The sequence below is a fragment of the Salvelinus alpinus genome, chromosome 29, assembly GCF_045679555.1.
Source record: "Salvelinus alpinus chromosome 29, SLU_Salpinus.1, whole genome shotgun sequence".
Taxonomy (NCBI): Eukaryota; Metazoa; Chordata; class Actinopteri; order Salmoniformes; family Salmonidae; genus Salvelinus; species Salvelinus alpinus.
This window is the reverse complement of record NC_092114.1, coordinates 39756514-39780653: the sequence shown is the minus strand read 5'-3', so window position 1 is coordinate 39780653 and position 24140 is coordinate 39756514. Positions and strand designations below refer to the sequence as shown.

Sequence of the window (24140 nt, the reverse complement as noted above, 5' to 3'; positions counted from 1 at the left end):
AGACGTGGTACCATCTGAACCACTGCAGCTGAGTCCCAACAGAGAGAAGGATACAACCACATAGAGATGAGGACACTGAGGATGCTGATTCACCAGGAGGGAGCCTGGAGGGAGTAGGAGCAGCGGAAACGATTGAGATGCCAGGGAGGAGCCAAGAAAATAGTAAATCAAGTGAAAGCCAAAATATGACACGTGCACCGACTAATGCACCCAGAAGAGGAGGAGAGGCCTCACAAGGAACAGAATAAGAACGTTTCTTTCCTAAAATTGAAACCCTTCCAGATGGAAGCTAAGTCCGGCCTGAGGAGGGAGCTTCAGGTGAAGAAAGAGGAGGAAAAGTCCCGCAAGCTGAAGAAAATGGGGATTACCCCACAATTGACTTTTAAACTTTTGAATGGCCTCCTTTACAGACAATTGATGTTAGAACAACAAAAGAATAATGACATTGACATAATAGAAGCAACAGTGAATGCTAGTATAGAAACAACAGACTAATGCACAATCAAGATGTATGGTGGGAGCAGGAAGAGAAGAATGGAATCAGCCGAACAATCCAAAAAGACTGACAAGGTTAGAATCTATGTTCCACCTCAATGTATAACAGAAGCAGGAGAACTGAAGTCTATCTCAATCATAAGGATCAAACCCTTATCGGAGATTGCACTCTGTGGATGGACACATCACCAAACAAAGGGAGAAGTCGTTTGGGACCCGAAAGGATGTGACCTGACATGAATCAGAGAAAAAGACGAGTAGGTGCTCATCATGAACAAGATTGAACCAGTGGAAGGTGAAGACCTACCCCTGCACCTGAACAGGAAGAACCTGTGACAACAACAAGGGTGGCGGCTGCTGTGACGACCACAGTAGCTACCACTAGATGACATCGACTGCCCTTACCAAGCAGACCACCGTGCCAACAAAGCAACCTGAGACATCAGTCAGGAGAGTTTTTACTGATATTTGAAACTTTCTGATAAACTCTAATGATCTACCTCAAGATAAGAACATTGAAAAAGCAACAGAATTAGATATATCAGAATCAGAACCACTCAGGGACACTACATGAGAAGAAGTAGTGAAGAAGGAGTGATACGAATGGGCTAAGTATATGGCAAACAGACACAGAATGGACAATTGTATTTTGTGAAGAAAATCACCTTTGTCTGATCTTTTAATAGTGTGAACCAGCATCATGTAAAAACTGTGTAAGTTGTAAAAATGACTATTGTACCAATAGAAAGTATTCTATTCCCTTGTGTGACATAAAATGTAGGATTGTTCTGGGTAAGTACTAGGGGTAAAACTATGTTGAATGAGACCATGCTGGGAGACAATGATTGTGTTGCCTATAATATTAGAACTGAATTAAATGTACCTCAATTAGACAGAGGTACCGTGGTTAAAGGAAAATATGAATGTTTTTACAGCCATGACACCGAAGGAATTGATGTAGGAAACACCACTGTAGAATGTGATACTATTGGGGTGTTAAGAGAATGTGGGAGTTCGTAAAAATAATGATAAAGGGTTGTGTGGTCACATAACTCAGGTTGCGCCATCTCTTAATATGTTGAAAAATCAAGACAGAGGTATTGCTGATAGTTTCTGGATGTGTGGAAAAAACTAACTGTTGAATGTATTGCCTGATGGATGGATTGGTCTTTGTGCCTTAGTTAGAGCAATTAAATAGGTTACTATTATTGAATCACTCCATGATGACTATGTTAAAACCTAGAGTTAAAAGGGTTTATGATAAGGATCCTGAGGTATATCTTAATGCAATTGGACTGCTTAGAGGTCTACTTAGGGATTTCAAGGCCAGAGAGGAGGTTAAATCAGGATTTGAATCTATATTTCTGTGGATAACACCAAATATGAACTTAGAATGGATTAATTATATATGATATAATCAACAGGGATTCATTAACTATACTTAATTGGCTCTTAGTGGAGAAGGGTGGAGTTTGTGTCATGTTTGCTAGGATGACCATCATGTTGGGAGGAGGGTTGTTGGCTTTGGGTATTGCATTTTGCTGTGTTATACCCCTGGTAAAGTCAATTGTGGTTCAGACAGCAGTTAAATTCATGTCTGCAAGGAGGATCATGTTGAAATGCTTAAATTTAGAATGATGTTGTGTCAATTTTCTTTTGTAACTGCATGTAGGTCTTTTATTTTTTTTCTTATTCATTTATTATTATACTCCTTGTATTATTTTGATTTTCACATAACTGAGATAACCTCAGGCAAGGCTATTTACCTACACGCTCATGCTTCATCAAATATGTAATATTTTATCCTTATATTTTTATACCAAATTTGATCGTTTACTCTTATGAATATTGGAGATGTTTGGTCTAGTTGGTTTTCTTTAATGTTTCTGATTGGATCTTTTACTCCTATTTCACATTGGAGATGTTTGGTCTAGTTGGTTTATATGCTTCACTTTGTTTTTATTTTTTGTATTTTCTTGTTTATCATAGGTATTTTCATTTACTATCCCAAAGTCTTATTTGTATCATTTATGTGGCTAAATAGCCCCAGAGGGGGGATTGTAGTAGTAACATAAGACACATGGATAACATATAAAGACATAAGACAGCTGAACATTAAAGTAACGAACCACATGTTCACGTTGATCATGAGACTGTGGTAATGGAGATATACTAAGAGACGTTCTGGCCCTCTTATTTTCTCCATTGTGCTGACAGACTGACCAGACACATGGGCACCTAAAACAATTGGACACACTAGACTTATAGTCTACACATTCCACTAAAAGCACACATACCAGAGAAATATGCTTAAGGCAACTGGACACTAATGATAAGAAGAGACATAGAGTCTGCCAATTCCAATAAGGACATACCAGAGAACATGCTGGGGCATTGAATTAAATACAGGGTTGAGTCATAGGCCTAGAGGGTAGATGGACATAGATTATTTTTAAGACAAGCATGGGTCTGGCCACTATTATAATTTAACTGAAAGCAGATAATGGGCGTTAGTAGGCGTGAACAAGCAGGAAGCCTGAACTAAAAAGATAATGATGGCAGGAAGAATTAGGGGAAGTATGCTTATTTGCATATGGGGTGGACCCATATGCTATTTATGTATAAATGTTGGAACCGGGGTTGGGAAGCGGTGTGTGTTCCGCGGGGTGTGTTCCGCGGGGACATGCCAGTGGGCTGTACAGTTGTAATAAAGAGCATGTTTGATTTTAAAAGTTCTGGTAAGCGTTGTATTTGAAAATGATTTTCCACGACATGTTCCAACATGAACTCTTTCCACGTCTCCTCTCCCTCCCATGCACTGACCCGAAAGGACTTAGAATATATGCCATTCAGCAGAGGCTTTTATCCAAAGCAATGCATACATTTTCATATTGGTGACCCCAGCAGGATTGTTATAAACAAAATGACCGAAACCTATCCAGTCCTTTCAATGATGGGTAATCATCCAGTAAGCAGACAAGTAGTGGAGTAGTGGTTTATGGGAGTGTGGGGATACAGTAGGAGTAGCAGTGTGAAGGTGGTTTAGAGGCCATAGCTAGCTCACCTCCTTCTCCCCACAGATGTGACTGACAGTTGAGCCTGAGGCGGGACTGGACGCGGGGCCAATCACAGAGACCACCCCCTTCGGCAATATCTGACACACTGGAGAGAGAGGGGGGAGATAGAGAGGAAAGAGAGACAGGAGAGAGAGAGAAGGAGAGAGCGAGATGGTGTGGGATATATATGGTGAGAGAAAGAAAAGGGTAAACAAGAGAGAGGGACAGACAGGAAGGAGGGAGAGAGAGATGGGGGAATTAGTAAAGAGGGAGAATTTTCCAGCAAGATGGAAGAGTCAACGTCTTGGATGAGGTCCAGTTCTGTCTGTGTCCTGTTCTTGGATGATATATCAAATTAAGAGTCAATGCCAGACACTTTTGATTAATTGAAGCCATAACGGCAATCTGAGTCCACGCTCTGTCTAGTGGAGATTAGTGTTCTAATTCTGTCCAGAAAAACCTGTGCGGCTCTTCTAGATCCGAGACAGATAAGCAATGTGTGTGTGTGTCTGTGTGTATGCACGTTCATGCTTGCAGATCACTCACTACTTAAAGAGCAACTGTTAAGACCGACTACCATAGCCCCTTTCCTGCAGTCAAATGAGCTTGTGTCCTCATGGGTGGAATGTTCATCTTTTTCATAATTAATAAACATTGTAAAAAATAAAATAAAAATCCAGTGTTTCTATGTCAAACAGTTTTGTTATATTTCAGTCTTCTGTGATGTATATAAAGTGCAATATTGGGATGCAAACGCAAAATGGAATACATTTCAACTGTATATCTGACATGGTACAGGTGTCTTCGTAAGCCCTTAACAACGTAAGTGAAGTGTATACTTTTGTTTCAATGTAGATTTGTTTAATTAAGACTACCAAGAAACACTCTGTGACCCTGATTTAGCCCACTGCAGTAAAAGCATATTGCCTCCCTTTGTGATGGTGAGAGTACAAAAAGCTATCCCTTCTGAAAAATAATGATCTCGCATACACACTTAGCTCGATCGAGTCGTCCTTTTCCGAGACAATAACTTCTGTCAGTGGTACACTGCACTGTGTAGGTGTATGTGGGTGTAACTCATTTGATGAGTGTGTTAGTTCCTCTAAGATAATGCCTAGTCTTTACCTCAGAGGGCTGACACAGTCTTGTGTCACTCAGAAGACCTGGGTTTCAAACCCAGTCCATCAAATTTGTATGAGTGTCTATCCAGGAATATCCCATTGGGCACGGAAGTCTATTCAACTTCTATTCCACGTTGGTTCAACGCAATTTCGTTGACATGACTTGGAAACCACGGTGATTCAACCAGTGTGTGCCCAGCGGGATTTGTAGCATTTGTAGCATTCACATTAGCTTAGCGGGCTAACACATTCTTGCGGTACACATTACTCGACCTGGGTTTGAAACCCTTCGGTCACAGTTGTGTGAATAAAATGTCTATCCAGCTCTGTTAGACAATACTGGTTCGTACTGATCCTACTTACTGGTATCGGTGGTCTCGTACTGGGAGTCCTTCTGCAGCTCGAAGATGTCCACCTCCACCCTGGCTCTGGACGGGCCCTCAAACACACTGTTGATATTCTCCCTGGCCAGAGCCAGCGCCAGCCTCTCCCCTCGACCACACACCGACTGGTCGTCCAAAATAGCCGCTGGGGGATAAATAGAACGATAGAAGGACAGACGAGAAGATAAAAGGAGCATGAGAAAACAGACCCGGGGACGGATGGATTCAAATCCACTGTTGTGTTTTGTCCTTCCTTTCAAAACAAGTCTATCTGATCTATGTTCCAATAAGGCTGACCTTTTGACTAACATTCAACCCATCTGTGAAATGGATGCCAGGGGTGCGTCACAGAGAATCACACAGACTAGAGGCATTTTCAAGGAAAGATTATTCAGGGGGAAAATTGGACGACCTGTCACCTGACATTTAGGATGATCACTGAATGATGATCACATCGGTGAAGTCAGCAAAATGTACATATGCAAATGGTTTAACCAATTAGTTGAGGAACCCATTGACAGAGCCAATTATCGCGTCATCTTTATGGTAACGACTCTTGTTTACATTACAATTACAGAGGAATGATGCATTCTCTGATCCAAGCCTTATCTTCCTGATCTTCAATTAGCCTACAGTATCCATGGAGACATTTATAGACTATTGTACTGTAAAATGTACTGTACTGCAGGTTACTGTGCTGTATTGTTTTGTGTACTCTCATGGTACATATGGTGAACTAAAACCCCATTCATCAAACCGGCAAGACATATGATTTTTTTTTTAAAGTGGGTAAAGACAATGAGGAGTATTTGTTCTTGTCAGCCATAACAGTGGGATCCCCATCTCACCCATTCGGCCGTCACTAGTTACCACAGCCACAAAGTAATAAACCGTGCTTATTTTTAACAATTTATCTTCTTAAAATGTGATTTTAAACCTAACCACACTGCTAACCGTATGCCTAACCATAACCTTAGTTTCTTTAATTTTTACGATATAGCCAATTTTGACTCTGTGGTTGTGGTAACTAGTGGAAACCCACCCATTCTGACGGAGGAGAGGGCGGGAGCCTGGGTGAAAGAGAGCGGGGCCATGGTCAGCAACAGGAAGAGGAAGTAAATCGACAGCAGCAGCGCTGGCAGAGCCGGCATCTTCCACTGCTCCTCATGGAGAATGGTCTTCTGGCTGCCTGGTCCACCACCTGCTGGACGGGAGGACTCATTACAACACACATACTATACAACTACATGACATAATAAACAGCTAAATTACATAATACCCGCCTGACTAGGGGAGAATCTCAATTGCATACTCCTTGCGTCCTCTCTCCTCGCCTCAGTCTTAAAACCCATTGGATGAGAAAGCCAGAGGTCCCTCCCCTCTGACCTTCTCCTCCGATTGATTTTAAGGAGGTGAGGAGAGAGTACGCTTGGAGTATGCAATTGAGATTATTCTTAGGACTTCATGTATTTCAGAGGTAAGGAGGCAGCACACATTCACATAGTTCACACTCACATCGAAACTCACATGGCTACCAGAATTAGTCACTCAAGGAAAACTTCTAGAGCACAAAGCGATTAAATAGGGGAAGCAATGAGAGAGCGATAGAGAGAGAGAGAGATGGAGAGATAAAAAATGGAAAGAGAGAGAGAGAGAGAGCTTCAGGTATAGAAAATAATGTAATTGGCTGAGGAGGCATGACAAAATGAGTCAAAATCTTCAAAGTAGATTAAAGCTACAGTAGTGAGATTTAGGGAGGGCCGGTATAACTGAACACAGGAAGTAGCCATGGGGTAAAACAAATCGAATATAGTTCCTTCACATCCCATAACTTCATCTGTACTCTGGACAGTCAGTTATTTTGTCAACTGTCTGATTTGTTACCCCTGCTAAATGTTTATCTTTCCTGCCAATGACAAATGTAATTTAAATTGAAAGAGTTGAGTAGGACAGGCTGACAAGGCAAGAGACTGAGGAGTGCAAGACAGTGCGAGATGAGCGGTAAAAGATAAAGAAGAAGAATTGAGTTGATATTATAGAAAGAGAGAGAGAGAGAGACAGACAGAGCGAGCATGAGAGAGCTGTACTGAGTGACAGAAAATTTAGTAGGAATAGACACGGTACAGACTGTAGGAGCAAATGGGAAATGGAGCCTGGTAGAAATAAACAAAATAATGATCCTAATTAATTAGGAGCTTCCAGTAGGCTGTAAGCGGTGTCATGTAGCAAGCCTGCTGTTACAAAACACTGCACCTCTGGGTGCATTAGCTTAAAGAGGCAATCTGCGAATGCTACATCAATTTTTTTAAACTTTTAAATTATTTATAAACTCAGCAAAAAAAGAAACGTCCCTTTTTCAGGACCCTGTCTTTCAAAGATAATTAGTAAAAATCCAAATAACTTCACAGACCTTCATTGTAAAGGGTTTAAACACTGTTTCCCCATGCTTGTTCAATGAACCATAAACAATTAATGAACATGCACCTGTGGAACGGTCGTTAAGACACTAACAGCTTTACAGACGGTAGGCAATTAAGGTCACAGTTATGAAACTTAGGACACTAAAAAGAGGCCTTTCTACTGACTCTGAAAAACACCAAAAGAAAGATGCCCAGGGTCCCTACTCATCTGCGTGAACATGCCTTAGGCATGAGGCAAGGAGGCATGAGGACTGCAGATGTGGCCAGGGCAATACATTGCAATTACGTGGCAGACCACGTGTAACAACGCCTGCACAGGATCGGTACATCCGAACATCACACCTGCGGGACAGGTACAGGATGGCAACAACAACTGCCCGAGTTACATCAGGAACGCACAATCCCTCCATCAGTGCTAAGACTGTCCGCAATAGGCTGAGAGAGGCTGGACTGAGGGCTTGTAGGCCTGTTGTAAGGCAGGTCCTCACCAGACATCACCGGCAACAACGTCGCCTATGGGCACAAACCCACCGTCGCTGGACCAGACAGGACTGGCAAAAAGTGCTCTTCACTGACGAGTCGCGGTTTTGTCTAACCAGGGGTGATGGTCGGATTCGTGTTTATCGTTGAAGGAATGAGCGTTACACCGAGGGCTGTACTCTGGAGGGTGATCGATTTGTAGGGTCCGTCATGGTCTGGGGCGGTGTGTCACAGCATCATTGGACCGAGCTTGTTGTCATTGCAGGCAATCTCAACGCTGTGCGTTACAGGGAAGACGACATCCTCCCTCATGTGGTACCCTTCCTGCAGGCTCATCCTGACATGACCCTCCAGCATGACAATGCCACCAGCCATACTGCTCGTTCTGTGTGTGATTTCCTGCAAGACAGTAATGTCAGTGTTCTGCCATGGCCAGCGAAGAGCCTGGATCTCAATCCCGTTGAGCACGTCTGGGACCTGTTGGATCGGAGGGTGAGGGCTAGGGCCATTCCCCCCAGAAATATCCAGGAACTTGCAGGTGCCTTGGTGGAAAGGTGGGGTAACATCTCACAGCAAGAACTGGAAAATCTGGTGCAGTCCACGAGGAGGTGATGCACTGCAGTACTTAATGCAGCTGGTGGCCACACAAAAGTAACAGATACTGACTGTTACCTTTGATTTTGAGCCCCCCTTTATTCAGGGACACATTATTCAATTTCTGTTAGTCACATGTCTGTGGAAATTGTTCAATTTATGTCTCAGTTTTTGAATCTTGTTATGTTCATACAAATATTTACACATGTTAAGTTTGCTGAAAATAAACGTAGTTGACAGTGAGAGGACGTTTCTTTTTTTGCTGAGTTTACATATGCGCACATTGATTCTTAAAGAATATACTTTCTCAAATCCTCATGAGCTTAGTTCAACTGTTGTACCCCATCAGAACCCAAAATATATGCTTGTTTTACAGAACATGGGGAAAACTATGATGTAGATCTCATCGATGGTGAGTACTTACATCCATAGCTCTGTCTATGAATTTGAGAGTGGTTACATTTCTCCAGCCCCATCCCTCAGCTGTTTACCAAAACAGATGTGGGTTTTGTCTTTGTTATTGTTTGAACTTCAGATTGCCCAAGAGGGGATTACAAACAATAGTTATTTTCCTTCAAATAAAATGGTAAATATCAACATGGAGTTTTCTTATCCTTATTAAATCTTATCTGATAGCTTTTTACCGTGTTAAACAATATGGTCCTGATAAGAAATATACCTCACATTATTTCCGCTGCTTTGAAAGTGTTTTTGGTCCAGTTTGAAGAGGTTTAAAAACTGAAATTACAATTTCAACGAACGCTTGATTCAACATTAGCTCCGCTTCGTCTTTCAAGTAAAAGGCAGTTTAAGTTGCCATAAGCTATTCTGATGTGAGGAAGACAGCCCCCACAAATACTCAACGTCACAAAGGAAAGATCTGGATCAACTGTTAGTCTTTTGGGTAATGAGACTTAATACCTTCCCTAAATATAGGATATTAGCATTATGTTCCTGGGGGATAAGACTGTATTGTTTTGCTTTGCCGGCATCACGGAGCCGTCTTGCTGACTCAAACACTATAATGAGATGGTAATCCTTTCAAATAGCCCCAGACACACAACACATTTCTCCCTCCGAACAGAAGGATGGGTTCAACACAGGTACACACTCTTCCGCTGTGCTTTCTTCCCGACAGCTAGCATGCCACTGTAGGCTACCATCATCGCATGCGGCACAAACAGAAATGACAGAGTGAGCCAAATTGATTTGGAATGGCTAGTGGACGGTGAACGGTGGCAACTAGCTATATTGTTTACATTGACTCCACTAATTGTGGTTTTGATGTCTCGGTGTCTTCTTGAATGTAAACTGTGGTCCATTGTCTAATACAAATGGTTAGGGAAAACACCCTAGACACTAAATTGTTTAGTTAATGCATTGCACATTCGAACAAATGGTTGTTCTACTATTGGTACCAGCTGTGTATATGTACAGCTGTCTGCACTGTACGCTGTGCTGTATATATAGTTCATGAATACATGTATCAAAGACATGCACTGTGCATGTTTTCCCATGTTGCTTCAGCTGTTCATTTCAGGTTTACTCTGTGGTAGGTGTGTTTCTCTACTCCAATCCTTGTCAAAGCACTCGATCACAAACATGGAGAAAGGGAGGGAGGGAGGGATGGATGGATGGATAGGCAGAGGAGAAGGCACTGCACCTACAGTGTGAAGGTGAGGGCTGACCTCTGTGGCCTGACTGCGCTGAGCTGCAAATGAGCACATGAGACACATCACACCAGCGGGTAACGAGTGAGAGTACAGCATCAGCAAAGACAGAAGGAGAGATGGGGGAGAAAGGTAGATGGGAAGGAGAGAGGGGGGAGAAAGGTAGATGGGAAGGAGAGATGGGGGAGAGGTAGATGGGAAGGAGAGAAGGGGGAGAGGTAGATGGGGGAGAGGTAGATGGGAAGGAGAGAGGGGGGAGAGGTAGATGGGAAGGAGAGAGGGGGGAGAAAGGTAGATGGGAAGGAGAGAGGGGGGAGAGGTAGATGGGAAGGAGAGAGGGGGGAGAAAGGTAGATGGGAAGGAGAGATGGGGGAGAAAGGTAGATGGGAAGGAGAGAGGGGGGAGAAAGGTAGATGGGAAGGAGAGAGGGGGGAGAGGTAGAAGGGAAGGAGAGAGGGGGGAGAAAGGTAGATTGGAAGGAGAGAGGGGGGAGAGGTAGATGGGAAGGAGAGAGGGGGGAGAAAGGTAGATGGGAAGGAGAGAGGGGGGAGAAAGGTAGATGGGAAGGAGAGAGGGGGGAGAAAGGTAGATGGGAAGGAGAGAGGGGGGAGAAAGGTAGATGGGAAGGAGAGAGGGGGAGAGGTAGATGGGAAGGAGAGAGGGGGGAGAAAGGTAGATGGGAAGGAGAGATGGGGGAGAGGTAGATGGGAAGGAGACAGGGGGGAGAAAGGTAGATGGGAAGGAGAGAGGGGGGAGAAAGGTAGATGGGAAGGAGAGAGGGGGAGAGGTAGATGGGAAGGAGAGATGGGGGAGAAAGGTAGATGGGAAGGAGAGAGGGGGGAGAGGTAGATGGGAAGGAGAGAGGGGGGAGAAAGGTAGATGGGAAGGAGAGATGGGGGAGAGGTAGATGGGAAGGAGAGATGGGGGAGAGGTAGATGGGAAGGAGAGAGGGGGGAGAAAGGTAGATGGGAAGGAGAGAGGGGGGAGAGGTAGATGGGAAGGAGAGAGGGGGAGAAAGGTAGATTGGAAGGAGAGAGGGGGGAGAGGTAGATGGGAAGGAGAGAGGGGGGAGAAAGGTAGATTGGAAGGAGAGAGGGGGGAGAGGTAGATGGGAAGGAGAGAGGGGGGAGAAAGGTAGATGGGAAGGAGAGAGGGGGGAGAAAGGTAGATGGGAAGGAGAGAGGGGGGAGAGGTAGATGGGAAGGAGAGATGGGGGAGAAAGGTAGATGGGAGAGGTAGATGGGAAGGAGAGAGGGGGGAGAAAGGTAGATTGGAAGGAGAGAGGGGGGAGAGGTAGATGGGAAGGAGAGAGGGGGGAGAAAGGTAGATGGGAAGGAGAGAGGGGGGAGAAAGGTAGATGGGAAGGAGAGAGGGGGGAGAGGTAGATGGGAAGGAGAGATGGGGGAGAAAGGTAGATGGGAAGGAGAGATGGGGGAGAAAGGTAGATGGGAGGAGAGATGGGGGAGAAAGGTAGATGGGAAGGAGAGAGGGGGGAGAAAGGTAGATGGGAAGGAGAGAGGGGGGAGAAAGGTAGATGGGAAGGAGAGAGGGGGGAGAAAGGTAGATGGGAAGGAGAGAGGGGGGAGAAAGGTAGATGGGAAGGAGAGAGGGGGGAGAAAGGTAGATGGGAAGGAGAGATGGGGGAGAGGTAGATGGGAAGGAGAGATGGGGGAGAGGTAGATGGGAAGGAGACAGGGGGGAGAAAGGTAGATTGGAAGGAGAGAGGGGGGAGAGGTAGATGGGAAGGAGAGAGGGGGGAGAAAGGTAGATGGGAAGGAGAGAGGGGGGAGAGGTAGATGGGAAGGAGAGAGGGGGGAGAAAGGTAGATTGGAAGGAGAGAGGGGGGAGAGGTAGATGGGAAGGAGAGAGGGGGGAGAAAGGTAGATTGGAAGGAGAGAGGGGGAGAGGTAGATGGGAAGGAGAGAGGGGGGAGAAAGGTAGATGGGAAGGAGAGAGGGGGGAGAAAGGTAGATGGGAAGGAGAGAGGGGGGAGAGGTAGATGGGAAGGAGAGATGGGGGAGAAAGGTAGATGGGAAGGAGAGATGGGGGAGAAAGGTAGATGGGGAGGAGAGAGGGGGAGAAAGGTAGATGGGAAGGAGAGAGGGGGGAGAAAGGTAGATGGGAAGGAGAGAGGGGGGAGAAAGGTAGATGGGAAGGAGAGAGGGGGGAGAAAGGTAGATGGGAAGGAGAGAGGGGGAGAAAGGTAGATGGGAAGGAGAGAGGGGGGAGAAAGGTAGATGGGAAGGAGAGATGGGGGAGAGGTAGATGGGAAGGAGAGATGGGGGAGAAAGGTAGATGGGAAGGAGAGATGGGGGAGAAAGGTAGATGGGAAGGAGAGAGGGGGGAGAGGTAGATGGGAAGGAGAGAGGGGGGAGAAAGGTAGATGGGAAGGAGAGAGGGGGGAGAAAGGTAGATGGGAAGGAGAGATGGGGGAGAGGTAGATGGGAAGGAGAGAGGGGGGAGAAAGGTAGATGGGAAGGAGAGAGGGGGGAGAAAGGTAGATGGGAAGGAGAGAGGAGGGAGAAAGGTAGATGGGAAGGAGAGAGGGGGGAGAAAGGTAGATGGGAAGGAGAGATGGGGGAGAGGTAGATGGGAAGGAGAGATGGGGGAGAGGTAGATGGGAAGGAGACAGGGGGGAGAAAGGTAGATGGGAAGGAGAGAGGGGGGAGAAAGGTAGATGGGAAGGAGAGAGGGGGGCGAGGTAGATGGGAAGGAGAGATGGGGGAGAAAGGTAGATGGGAAGGAGAGATGGGGGAGAAAGGTAGATGGGAAGGAGAGATGGGGGAGAAAGGTAGATGGGAAGGAGAGAGGGGGGAGAAAGGTAGATGGGAAGGAGAGAGGGGGGAGAAAGGTAGATGGGAAGGAGGGAGGGGGGAGAGGTAGATGGGAAGGAGAGAGGGGGGAGAAAGGTAGATGGGAAGGAGAGAGGGGGGAGACAGGTAGATGGGAAGGAGAGATGGGGGAGAGGTAGATGGGAAGGAGACAGGGGGGAGAAAGGTAGATGGGAAGGAGAGAGGGGGGAGAAAGGTAGATGGGAAGGAGAGAGGGGGGAGAGGTAGATGGGAAGGAGAGAGGGGGGAGAAAGGTAGATGGGAAGGAGAGAGGGGGGAGAAAGGTAGATGGGAAGGAGAGATGGGGAGAGGTAGATGGGAAGGAGAGGCGGGGTGGATTTATGTTACATATTGGCAGCAGGGTAACTGCAATATAACATTTGCGTGTAGAGAGTACAGAAATCCATACAAATTTGTCAAGTTTGAGAAAAAGACCAAATTTGCTGTCCAACTTGACCAAGCTTACACATGTAAAACAAGGTCCTAAGGCTGGAATATACTGTTGCACAACCTTGACTGGTCCCGAGAACACGTTCTCAATTCTACGAGCTAAAGAACACAGAGCGCTAGCTAGCTACAAGGGATGTGCACAGCAAACAGATTCTAAGCCTGGTAAAAAAAAATATACAGCACTATCTACAACAAGAAAATACCTTACACAGAGACACATTAAATGAAAGGTACATTTAACAGAGGCTTGGCAAAAGAATAAAGATAGCTAACGGCAAGAGATGCACATAGTAAGTAGACTCTAAGCCTTATAGAACATTAAAATACCACTAACGGATCTAGTCATAACATGTGGATGCTATTTGGGGTGCATTCAAATGCTGACCACAGTTTTGCAATTGCAAATTCAACCATTAATACCCCCCCCCTATAAATTCTGATCTAATGTTAGGTTAACCTACACCATGCAATATCAGCATCCCTAGTCCCCCTGCAGCTGTAGGCTCTCTGCCAGTCTTTCACTGTCAGCAGCGAGCCAAATGACAGTCTAACACCCCTAGGGCCTTCACCACATCCCCTGCTCCTATAAAAAGTAGAGCCATGCTAAGTCAAATATGAGTTAATCAGAGTGCTGCTAAAATTAAACAAAATGGCCCCCGAGCTATGACAGGTTCTTCTGCTCTATGGAGTTATGCTCTACAGTATGTGACAGAGACTCCCTCTCCTTATCTCTCTCGTGACTTGACCGAGGACACAGTTCTTGGAATTGGTTGATGTTAAAGGAAGTGGGATTGAGAGCGTTTTCTCGAAAGCAGGGAACACATAGCTAGCAGTGGGCTTCCGGTCAGGTAGAAGCATTGTTGTTGTTTTCCTTTTTGCATGCTTTATGAAAGCTGTTCTACATTAAATATTTACGCTGAGAGTTAATTAGCGGAGCTGGGAACAACTCCTCAGGAGTCGCTTAGGACAGACTTCCTCTTAATTACCTCCATTGCTCCAAACACAGGGAACGCCGGGCTGTCCCTATAGCGACCGAGTCACTCGATATACCAGTAGCTTCTGCAGCCAGCGACTGCAGCTTTGCCATGCCATCACAAAGCTGTTCAACATATAAATAGAGGGAATGTTTTCAGTTTGATGTGCCAGGCAGCCAGGTGTAATTGAAACCTACCATATGTCTCAGTATACATACTTACTCACTACTTAGTATGCATAGCATGTCCGTTACTTCATACTATAGGCTTATATCATCATGTCGTCCGGTATGGCTGAGTTTACACAGGCAGGCATAACTTTGATCTTTTAATCCACTAATTGGTCTTTTGACCACTGACAGAAGATATTTTCACATCAGATCTTTTACCAAGCTGATCGTATTGGTCAAAAGACCAATTATTATTTTATTTTTTTACGGAGTCTGAATGTTCAGACTTGTCAATTGGTATAACAACTGTACAAAAACTAAAAAAGTTACAATTTCGAACAAGCTGACTCAGTAAATTGCATATCCTCTGAGAGGCTGAGCAAGAGGAAAACATTTCCCTCAAGCTTTGTTACCTGTATTAATTCTCTCAACATGTGTCAATTCAGATTCATTACAGGCTGGCTAGTGTTTAATGGAAATCTACCCAATGTCAACCCCCCCCCCCCCCCCCCCCCTCCCTTACCACCCTCTCCTCTCTCCTCTCTTCTCCGCATCCAAAGAAAAAGGCGGGAGTAGGCTTGATTTATGGGAGGTAAATGAAATAGTCTAAAGAGCATTCTCTGCCTCTTGCATAGCAATAATGTCCTCCTTTTGCTTTCTGTCAGAATGTAATTCTCCAAAATGGTCAGATCTGGGCGCTAAATTCCAAGTCTGCCATTAATCACAGTATTTGATTATGACACACACCTTCCCTGGAATTGCGCTGGGCGGATGGATAGTGGAGGGGAAACAACGGTCGAGGTGCTGGGTAGCGAGTACTGAGTGAAAAATCCCTGGATCGCTTTTCCTCTCTCTCCCCTCTCTCCCTTCTCCGTCAGTGCTTTGGTTATTTTTGAAATGGCCTATTAGAGGAAACTGTCTGTTTGATCCGATCTGATATCAATATTTCATGTTTACTGTAAACAGGAAATGTAGACATATGGTTCCTCGTGTAACGTTATACAGAGCGGGCGGGAAGAGGTGGCAGGGATTTGTAATGAAAGAGAGATTCATCAAAACAAAGAGGTAGATTAACATAGAGGGAACAGAGAACGAAGGAGGGTGAAATGGGTGAGAAGAGGGGAGAGAGGGAGCAAGAGAGTTTTAGAGAAGGGGGAGATTTATTTGCGGCCAGTGGTGATTCGTGATCCTTATAACAAGTTTTTCTCTGCTACAGTATGACATACTGAAGTAACGAGAAAAAAGTGTTAAATCCCTAAATGAATAACACTTACATTTTACATTCGTCAATAGCATCATCATCAGCCCTCATTGGTTTCTATCAACATCATTCTATACTTTGCTCAAAAAGATCATTAAAACCAGAATGTTGAGGCATATCTTGCCATCTACATTTATAAGACTACTGTAATCGGTTGGTAAGAGGCGATGCAAATTGTTGGGGATTTTGTTCTGTAACGGACAAGAAAGATTTATCAAATTCAAATAGCGTCGGTATGAATCAGCCTCCCTCTTGCTGTAATCCATATGCATACAACTTGAACTACTACTGTGGGGTCAGTAATCATTGACAACCTTCATAAAGATGAGCAAAAAAGAGTGTATAGAATACATCATTCAAATACTGAGCTATTGTATGCTTACAAAAATTGAGAAATGATATTATTTTAAACTAATATAATTGCTCAGATAGTACATGAACACCTCATATGCCATAGCAAGAATATTTATAAATAATTGGAAATGAGCAACATTTTCTCTCAGACTCATTACAACATGTGTAGAATAGAATGAGATGATCTATAAAAGTGTTAATTCTTCTCTCTGCTACGTGGCAATATGGCAGGAAATTTGCTTTAAAACAGTAACAATTTCTCTCAGCATCATGGCAAAATGTGTAGAAGAGCAGGAAATTAGCTTTACAAATGCTACATTCTCTCAGCCTCATTGCAAAATGTGTAAAATAGTATGAGATTGCCTATAAAACTGCACATATGTCTCTTTGCCCCATGGCAAAATGTGTAGATTTGTACGAAGCTGTTACACCCACCCCCCCCCCCCCCAAAAAAAAATCTGCAAAAATATATTATTCAAGCTGACCATAGCACAGGCTCCAATCCAAGTGACAAATGACAGGCGTTTCCTTTTGTTGAATGACAGGAAAATAGAGCTCTTTGGCCATGCACACCAGTGGTCGGTTTAACAAAAGAAATATGGAAATGCAGAAAAGATCCCCCTACCAATTGGAAAATATGGTGGTGGATATTTTATGTTATGGGGCTATTTTGCTTCCACTGGTCCTGGAGCCCTTGTTAAGGTCAACGGCATCATGACTTTTACCCAGAACCAGGAACTTTTAGACAAAAAGCTGGTTGAAACTTGGCCACAAGTGGATCTTCTAGAAAGACAATAACCCAAAGCATACATGTAAATACACCCATAAATATATAATTTACCACAAAATCAACATTTTGCAATGGCTATCTCAGTCTCCAGACTTGAACCCCATAAAAAAATCTGTGGTTTGAATTGAAGAGGGCAGTCCATAAACACAGATAAAGGATATCAAGGATCTGGAAATATTCTGCCTGGAGGTATGGTCTAAGATCCATTCCAATGTGTTCTCCAATCTCATAAAACATTTTAGATAAAGGCTCAGTGCCATTATCCTCACAAGGTGAGGTATTGAAATCATTTTGACCATTATATTTGTGAAAACAAAATAAATTACTCGTTAAACAAATTCAAACAATTTCTCTGAGCAATTGAGTCTGAAATAATATTTGAAAAAATAATTTGCATAGAATATAGCACAGTATTTGTATTATTTATTGTGTACAGTTCTTAAAATATATTTTGGGCCAATCATTTTGGAGCTGACTATATCCATTCCAGCCAGGTTACAGGGAGAAAAAGCAGATAAGAGGCATTTGAGATAGATTACCACCAAAATGCCTGCAGATGACAGGTACAAAGCCAGTTGCCAAATACAAAGCCGGATTACAGGTGTGAAGCAGCGTGGATACAGACGCAATTTCAGGCATATCGCTAGTACAGTAACACAGGCCCCAGCTGAGATCCACAGACCAACTGTCATGTTTTGTCATTGATTATCATGTCTTGTCCCTGTGCTTCCCTTCTATTCGTTTCCCTCTGCTGGTCTTATTAGGTTCTTTCCCTCTTTCTATCCCTCTCTCTCCCCCTCCCTCTCTCCCTCTCTCTCCCCCTCCCTCTCTCCCTCTCTCGCTCTCTCTCTATCGTTCCGTTCCTGCTCCCAGCTGTTCCTCATTCTCCTAACTACCTCATTTACTCTTTCACACCTGTCCCCTATTTTGCCCTCTGATTAGAGTCCCTATTTCTCCCTCTGTTTTCCGCTTCTGTCCTTGTCGGATCCTTGTTTGATGTTTGCTGTTCTGTGTCCTTGTTCCGCCCTGTCGTGTTTTTGCCTTCTTCAGATGCTGCGTGTGAGCAGGTGTCTATGTCAGCTACGGCCTGTGCCTTCCCGAAGCGACCTGCAGTCTGTGGCCGCGTCTCCAGTCGTTCCTCTCTACTGACGAGAGGATTTCAGTTTTCCTGTTTTGGATTTACCTAAGATAATATCCAGGAGTATCGGTTTTTGTTTAAGACTGGAATAAAGACTCTGTTTCTATTAAGTCGCTTTTGGGTCCTCATTCACCAGCATAACAGAAGGATCCGACCAAGAATGGACCCAGCGACTACGGATTCTCGCAACACTGCCGTCGAGTTCCAGGGAGCAATGCTCGGCAGACACGAGCAGGAATTGTCTGCTGCTCGTCATGCCGTTGAGACCCTGGCCGCTCAGGTCTCCGACCTCTCAGGACAGTTTCAGAGTCTTCATCTCGTGCCACCAGCTACTTCCTGGTCTTCCGAGTCTCCGGAACCTAGGGTTAATAACCCACCATGTTACTCTGGGCAGCCCACTGAGTGTCGCTCCTTTCTCACCCAGTGTGATATTGTGTTCTCTCTCCAGCCCAACACATACTCAAGAGAGAGAGCTCGGATCGCTTACGTCATATCACTCCTTACTGGTCGGGCTCGGGAGTGGGGCACAGCTATCTGGGAGGCAAGGGCTGAGTGTTCTAACGATTATCAGAACTTTAAAGAGGAGATGATACGGGTTTTTGATCGTTCAGTTTTTGGGAAGGAGGCTTCCAGGGCCCTGGCTTCCCTATGTCAAGGTGATCGATCCATAACGGATTACTCTATAGAGTTTCGCACTCTTGCTGCCTCCAGTGACTGGAACGAGCCGGCGTTGCTCGCTCGTTTTCTGGAGGGACTCCACGCTGAGGTTAAGGATGAGATTCTCTCCCGGGAGGTTCCTTCCAGCGTGGACTCTTTGATTGCACTCGCCATCCGCATAGAACGACGGGTAGATCTTCGTCACCGAGCTCGTGGAAGAGAGCTCGCGTTAACGGTGTTCCCCCTCTCCGCATCTCAACCATCTCCTCCCACCGGCTCAGAGACTGAGCCCATGCAGCTGGGAGGTATTCGCATCTCGACTAAGGAGAGGGAACGGAGAATCACCAACCGCCTTTGCCTCTATTGCGGTTCTGCTGGACATTTTGTCATGTCATGTCCAGTAAAAGCCAGAGCTCATCAGTAAGCGGAGGGCTACTGGTGAGCGCTACTACTCAGGTCTCTCCATCAAGATCCTGTACTACCTTGTCGGTCCATCTACGCTGGACCGGTTCGGCTGCTTCCTGCAGTGCCTTGATAGACTCTGGGGCTGAGGGTTGTTTTATGGACGAAGCATGGGCTCGGAAACATGACATTCCTCTCAGACAGTTAGGGAAGCCCACGCCCATGTTCGCCTTAGATGGTAGTCTTCTCCCCAGTATCAGATGTGAGACACTACCTTTAACCCTCACAGTATCTGGTAACCACAGTGAGACCATTTCCTTTTTGATTTTTCGTTCACCTTTTACACCTGTTGTTTTGGGTCATCCCTGGCTAGTATGTCATAATCCTTCTATTAATTGGTCTAGTAATTCTATCCTATCCTGGAACGTTTCTTGTCATGTGAAGTGTTTAATGTCTGCTATCCCTCCTGTTTCTTCTGTCCCCTCTTCTCAGGAGGAACCTGGTGATTTGACAGGAGTGCCGGAGGAATATCATGATCTGCGCACGGTCTTCAGTCGGTCCAGAGCCAACTCTCTTCCTCCTCACCGGTCGTATGATTGTTGTATTGATCTCCTTCCGGGGACCACTCCCCCTCGGGGTAGACTATACTCTCTGTCGGCTCCCGAACGTAAGGCTCTCGAGGATTATCTGTCTGTTTCTCTCGACGCCGGTACCGTGGTGCCTTCTTCCTCTCCCGCCGGAGCGGGGTTTTTTTTTGTTAAGAAGAAGGACGGTACTCTGCGCCCCTGCGTGGATTATCGAGGGCTGAATGACATAACGGTTAAGAATCGTTATCCGCTTCCCCTTATGTCGTCAGCCTTCGAGATTCTGCAGGGAGCCAGGTTCTTTACTAAGTTGGACCTTCGTAACGCTTACCATCTCGTGCGCATCAGAGAGGGGGACGAGTGGAAAACGGCGTTTAACACTCCGTTAGGGCATTTTGAATACCGGGTTCTGCCGTTCGGTCTCGCTAATGCTCCAGCTGTCTTTCAGGCATTAGTTAATGATGTACTGAGAGACATGCTGAACATCTTTGTTTTCGTTTACCTTGACGATATCCTGATTTTTTCACCGTCACTCGAGATTCATGTTCAGCACGTTCGACGTGTACTCCAGCGCCTTTTAGAGAATTGTCTCTACGTGAAGGCTGAGAAGTGCGCCTTTCATGTCTCCTCTGTCACATTTCTCGGTTCTGTTATTTCCGCTGAGGGCATTCAGATGGATCCCGCTAAGGTCCAGGCTGTCAGCGATTGGCCCGTTCCTAAGTCACGTGTCGAGTTGCAGCGCTTTCTCGGTTTCGCTAATTTCTATCGGCGTTTCATTCGTAATTTCGGTCAAGTGGCTGCCCCTCTCACAGCTCTGACTTCTGTCAAGACGTGCTTTAAGTGGTCCGGTTCCGCCCAGGGAGCTTTTGATCTCCTCAAGAAGCGTTTTACATCCGCTCCTATCCTTGTTACTCCTGACGTCACTAAACAATTCATTGTCGAGGTTGACGCTTCAGAGGTGGGCGTGGGAGCCATTCTGTCCCAGCGCTTCCATTCTGACGATAAGGTCCATCCTTGCGCTTATTTTTCTCATCGCCTGTCGCCATCGGAACGCAACTATGATGTGGGTAACCGCGAACTGCTCGCCATCCGCTTAGCCATAGGCGAATGGCGACAGTGGTTGGAGGGGGCGACCGTTCCTTTTGTCGTTTGGACTGACCATAAGAACCTTGAGTACATCCGTTCTGCCAAACGACTTAATGCACGTCAAGCTCGTTGGGCGTTGTTTTTCGCTCGTTTCGAGTTCGTGATTTCTTATCGCCCGGGAGATAAGAACACCAAGCCTGATGCCTTATCCCGTCTCTTTAGTTCTTCTGTGGCTTCTACCGACCCCGAGGGGATTCTCCCTGAAGGGCGTGTTGTCGGGTTGACTGTCTGGGGAATTGAGAGACAGGTAAAGCAAGCACTCACTCACACTGCGTCGCCGCGCGCTTGTCCTAGTAACCTTCTGTTCGTTCCTGTCTCTACTCATCTGGCTGTTCTTCAGTGGGCTCACTCTGCCAAGTTAGCTGGCCACCCCGGCGTTCGGGGTACGCTTGCTTCTATTCGCCAGCGGTTTTGGTGGCCTACTCAGGAGCGTGACACGCGCCGTTTCGTGGCTGCTTGTTCGGACTGCGCGCAGACTAAGTCAGGTAACTCTCCTCCTGCCGGTCGTCTCAGACCGCTTCCCATTCCTTCTCGACCATGGTCTCACATCGCCTTAGACTTTATTACCGGTCTGCCTTCGTCTGCGGGGAAGACTGTGATTCTTACGGTTGTCGATAGGTTCTCTAAGGCGGCACATTTCATTCCCCTCGCTAAGCTTCCTTCCGCTAAGGAGACGGCACAAATCATCATTGAGAATGTGTTCAGAATTCATGGCCTCCCGTTAGACGCCGTTTCAGACAGAGGCCCGCAATTCACGTCACAGTTTTGGAGGGAGTTCTGTCGTTTGATTGGTGCTTCCGTCAGTCTCTCTTCCGGGTTTCATCCCCAGTCTAACGGTCAAGCAGAAAGGGCCAATCAGTCGATTGGTCGCATATTACGCAGCCTTTCTTTTCGAAACCCTGCGTCTTGGGCAGAACAGCTCCCCTGGGCAGAATACGCTCACAACTCGCTTCCTTCGTCTGCTACCGGGCTATCTCCGTTTCAGAGTAGTCTTGGGTACCAGCCTCCTCTGTTCTCGTCCCAGCTCGCCGAGTCCAGCGTTCCCTCCGCTCAGGCTTTTGTCCAACGTTGTGAGCGCACCTGGAGGAGGGTCAGGTCTGCACTTTGCCGTTACAGAGCGCAGACTGTGAGAGCCGCCAATAAACGTAGGATTAAGAGTCCTAGGTATTGTCGCGGTCAGAGAGTGTGGCTTTCCACTCGTAACCTTCCCCTTACGACAGCTTCTCGCAAGTTGACTCCGCGGTTCATTGGTCCGTTCCGTGTCTCTCAGGTCGTCAATCCTGCCGCTGTGCGACTGCTTCTTCCGCGACATCTTCGTCGCGTCCACCCTGTCTTCCATGTCTCCTGTGTCAAACCTTTTCTTCGCGCCCCCGTTCGTCTTCCCCCCCCCCCCCCCGTCCTTGTCGAGGGCGCACCTATTTACAAGGTACGGAAGATCATGGACATGCGTTCTCGGGGACGTGGTCACCAGTACTTAGTGGATTGGGAGGGTTACGGTCCTGAGGAGAGGAGTTGGGTTCCATCTCGGGACGTGCTGGACCGTTCGTTGATTGATGATTTCCTCCGTTGCCGCCAGGGTTCCTCCTCGAGTGCGCCAGGAGGCGCTCGGTGAGTGGGGGGGTACTGTCATGTTTTGTCATTGATTATCATGTCTTGTCCCTGTGCTTCCCTTCTATTCGTTTCCCTCTGCTGGTCTTATTAGGTTCTTTCCCTCTTTCTATCCCTCTCTCTCCCCCTCCCTCTCTCCCTCTCTCGCTCTCTCTCTCTATCGTTCCGTTCCTGCTCCCAGCTGTTCCTCATTCTCCTAACTACCTCATTTACTCTTTCACACCTGTCCCCTATTTTGCCCTCTGATTAGAGTCCCTATTTCTCCCTCTGTTTTCCGCTTCTGTCCTTGTCGGATCCTTGTTTGATGTTTGCTGTTCTGTGTCCTTGTTCCGCCCTGTCGTGTTTTTGCCTTCTTCAGATGCTGCGTGTGAGCAGGTGTCTATGTCAGCTACGGCCTGTGCCTTCCCGAAGCGACCTGCAGTCTGTGGCCGCGTCTCCAGTCGTTCCTCTCTACTGACGAGAGGATTTCAGTTTTCCTGTTTTGGATTTACCTAAGATAATATCCAGGAGTATCGGTTTTTGTTTAAGACTGGAATAAAGACTCTGTTTCTATTAAGTCGCTTTTGGGTCCTCATTCACCAGCATAACACCAACAGTCTGACTTCTCTACATTCCAGATCCGTCTTGGTATAAATTGTATTATAGGCTATTAAATCTCTCATGTCATCCTCTGTTATCCCTAGCTTTTCTCTTCAATCTTGGTCTCTCGATTTTTGCCTGTAATGCGATTGAGGCATATCCCTTTGTAGCACACTGTGTAAAGCAAAGGACATGCAGAGCTTTCGCAAAATACAGCCAAATGAAGTGCTTAATGCTATTGTTGGACTCTGCACACTGTATGGAATGGCCGATCCAGTAGACTACTACTACTAATAATCCTACTACTACTACTGCACTCCAACAACTGCTATTACTACTACACTACAACAAGTAATATTACTACTTCACTACAACAAGCACTATTGCTACACTGTAACTACTGTATTGCCGAACCAGACAATCCTATTCACCAATTAGGAAATACTGTAAATTGTGTTGATAATAGCCCCTCTATTTGATCCAGTACATTATTATTTTATGATAGGTGGGGCTGTTGGTTAATCATCTTTGGCAGGTTTCGAGTTCCCCTTATTCTCCTCCATTCTGAGAATATCTATTCTATATCAAAGGACGGCTGCAAACGGTGTTGTCTTCTCAGTCAAGAAAGACTCTCTTTCTCTTACCCTCTGTCTCTCTTAGCCCTCGTCTGTCTCTCTTTCTCTCTTTCAAACCCTCTCTCGCAATGACTGTTTAGGCCTATGGGCTCCCTCTCCCTTCTCCTCCATCAGCCTTTCCCTCAATCTTTCTCTCTTTCTGCCTGTCTTTTGCCACCTCTCTCTCTCGACAGTCCCTGAGTAACGGAGGAGATGACAAGGTGTGAGCGGAGAGTCCTGGGGGCACTGAGTGACAGCTGGAGCGACACGGGCCATTGGAGACCATCCTAACACCAGCCCGTCGCTCGCATCCAGCCCTCAACCCAGCCATCTCCAGATGCTGTCTATAGCCAACTGTGCATT

At 46.0% G+C, this 24140-nt stretch overlaps 1 protein-coding gene across 4 annotated transcripts in view; it reads right to left on the bottom strand.

The window, feature by feature from the left end:
* LOC139559003 (glutamate receptor ionotropic, kainate 5-like) overlaps window positions 1–24140 on the bottom strand; it is a 92415-nt gene that overhangs the window by 34657 nt on the left and 33618 nt on the right. For 3 of the 4 annotated variants that reach the window (XM_071374590.1, XM_071374593.1, XM_071374592.1), the window contains exons 3-5: window positions 6098–6256; window positions 5036–5200; window positions 3560–3657 (exon numbers count right to left, since the gene is read on the bottom strand). In XM_071374590.1, the coding sequence (XP_071230691.1) occupies window positions 3560–3657; window positions 5036–5200; window positions 6098–6206 (372 nt within the window). In that variant the 5' untranslated portion in view covers window positions 6207–6256. Of the gene's footprint in view, window positions 1–3559; window positions 3658–5035; window positions 5201–6097; window positions 6260–24140 lie in introns of all 4 variants that reach the window. The other variant, XM_071374591.1, reaches the window with a different exon arrangement.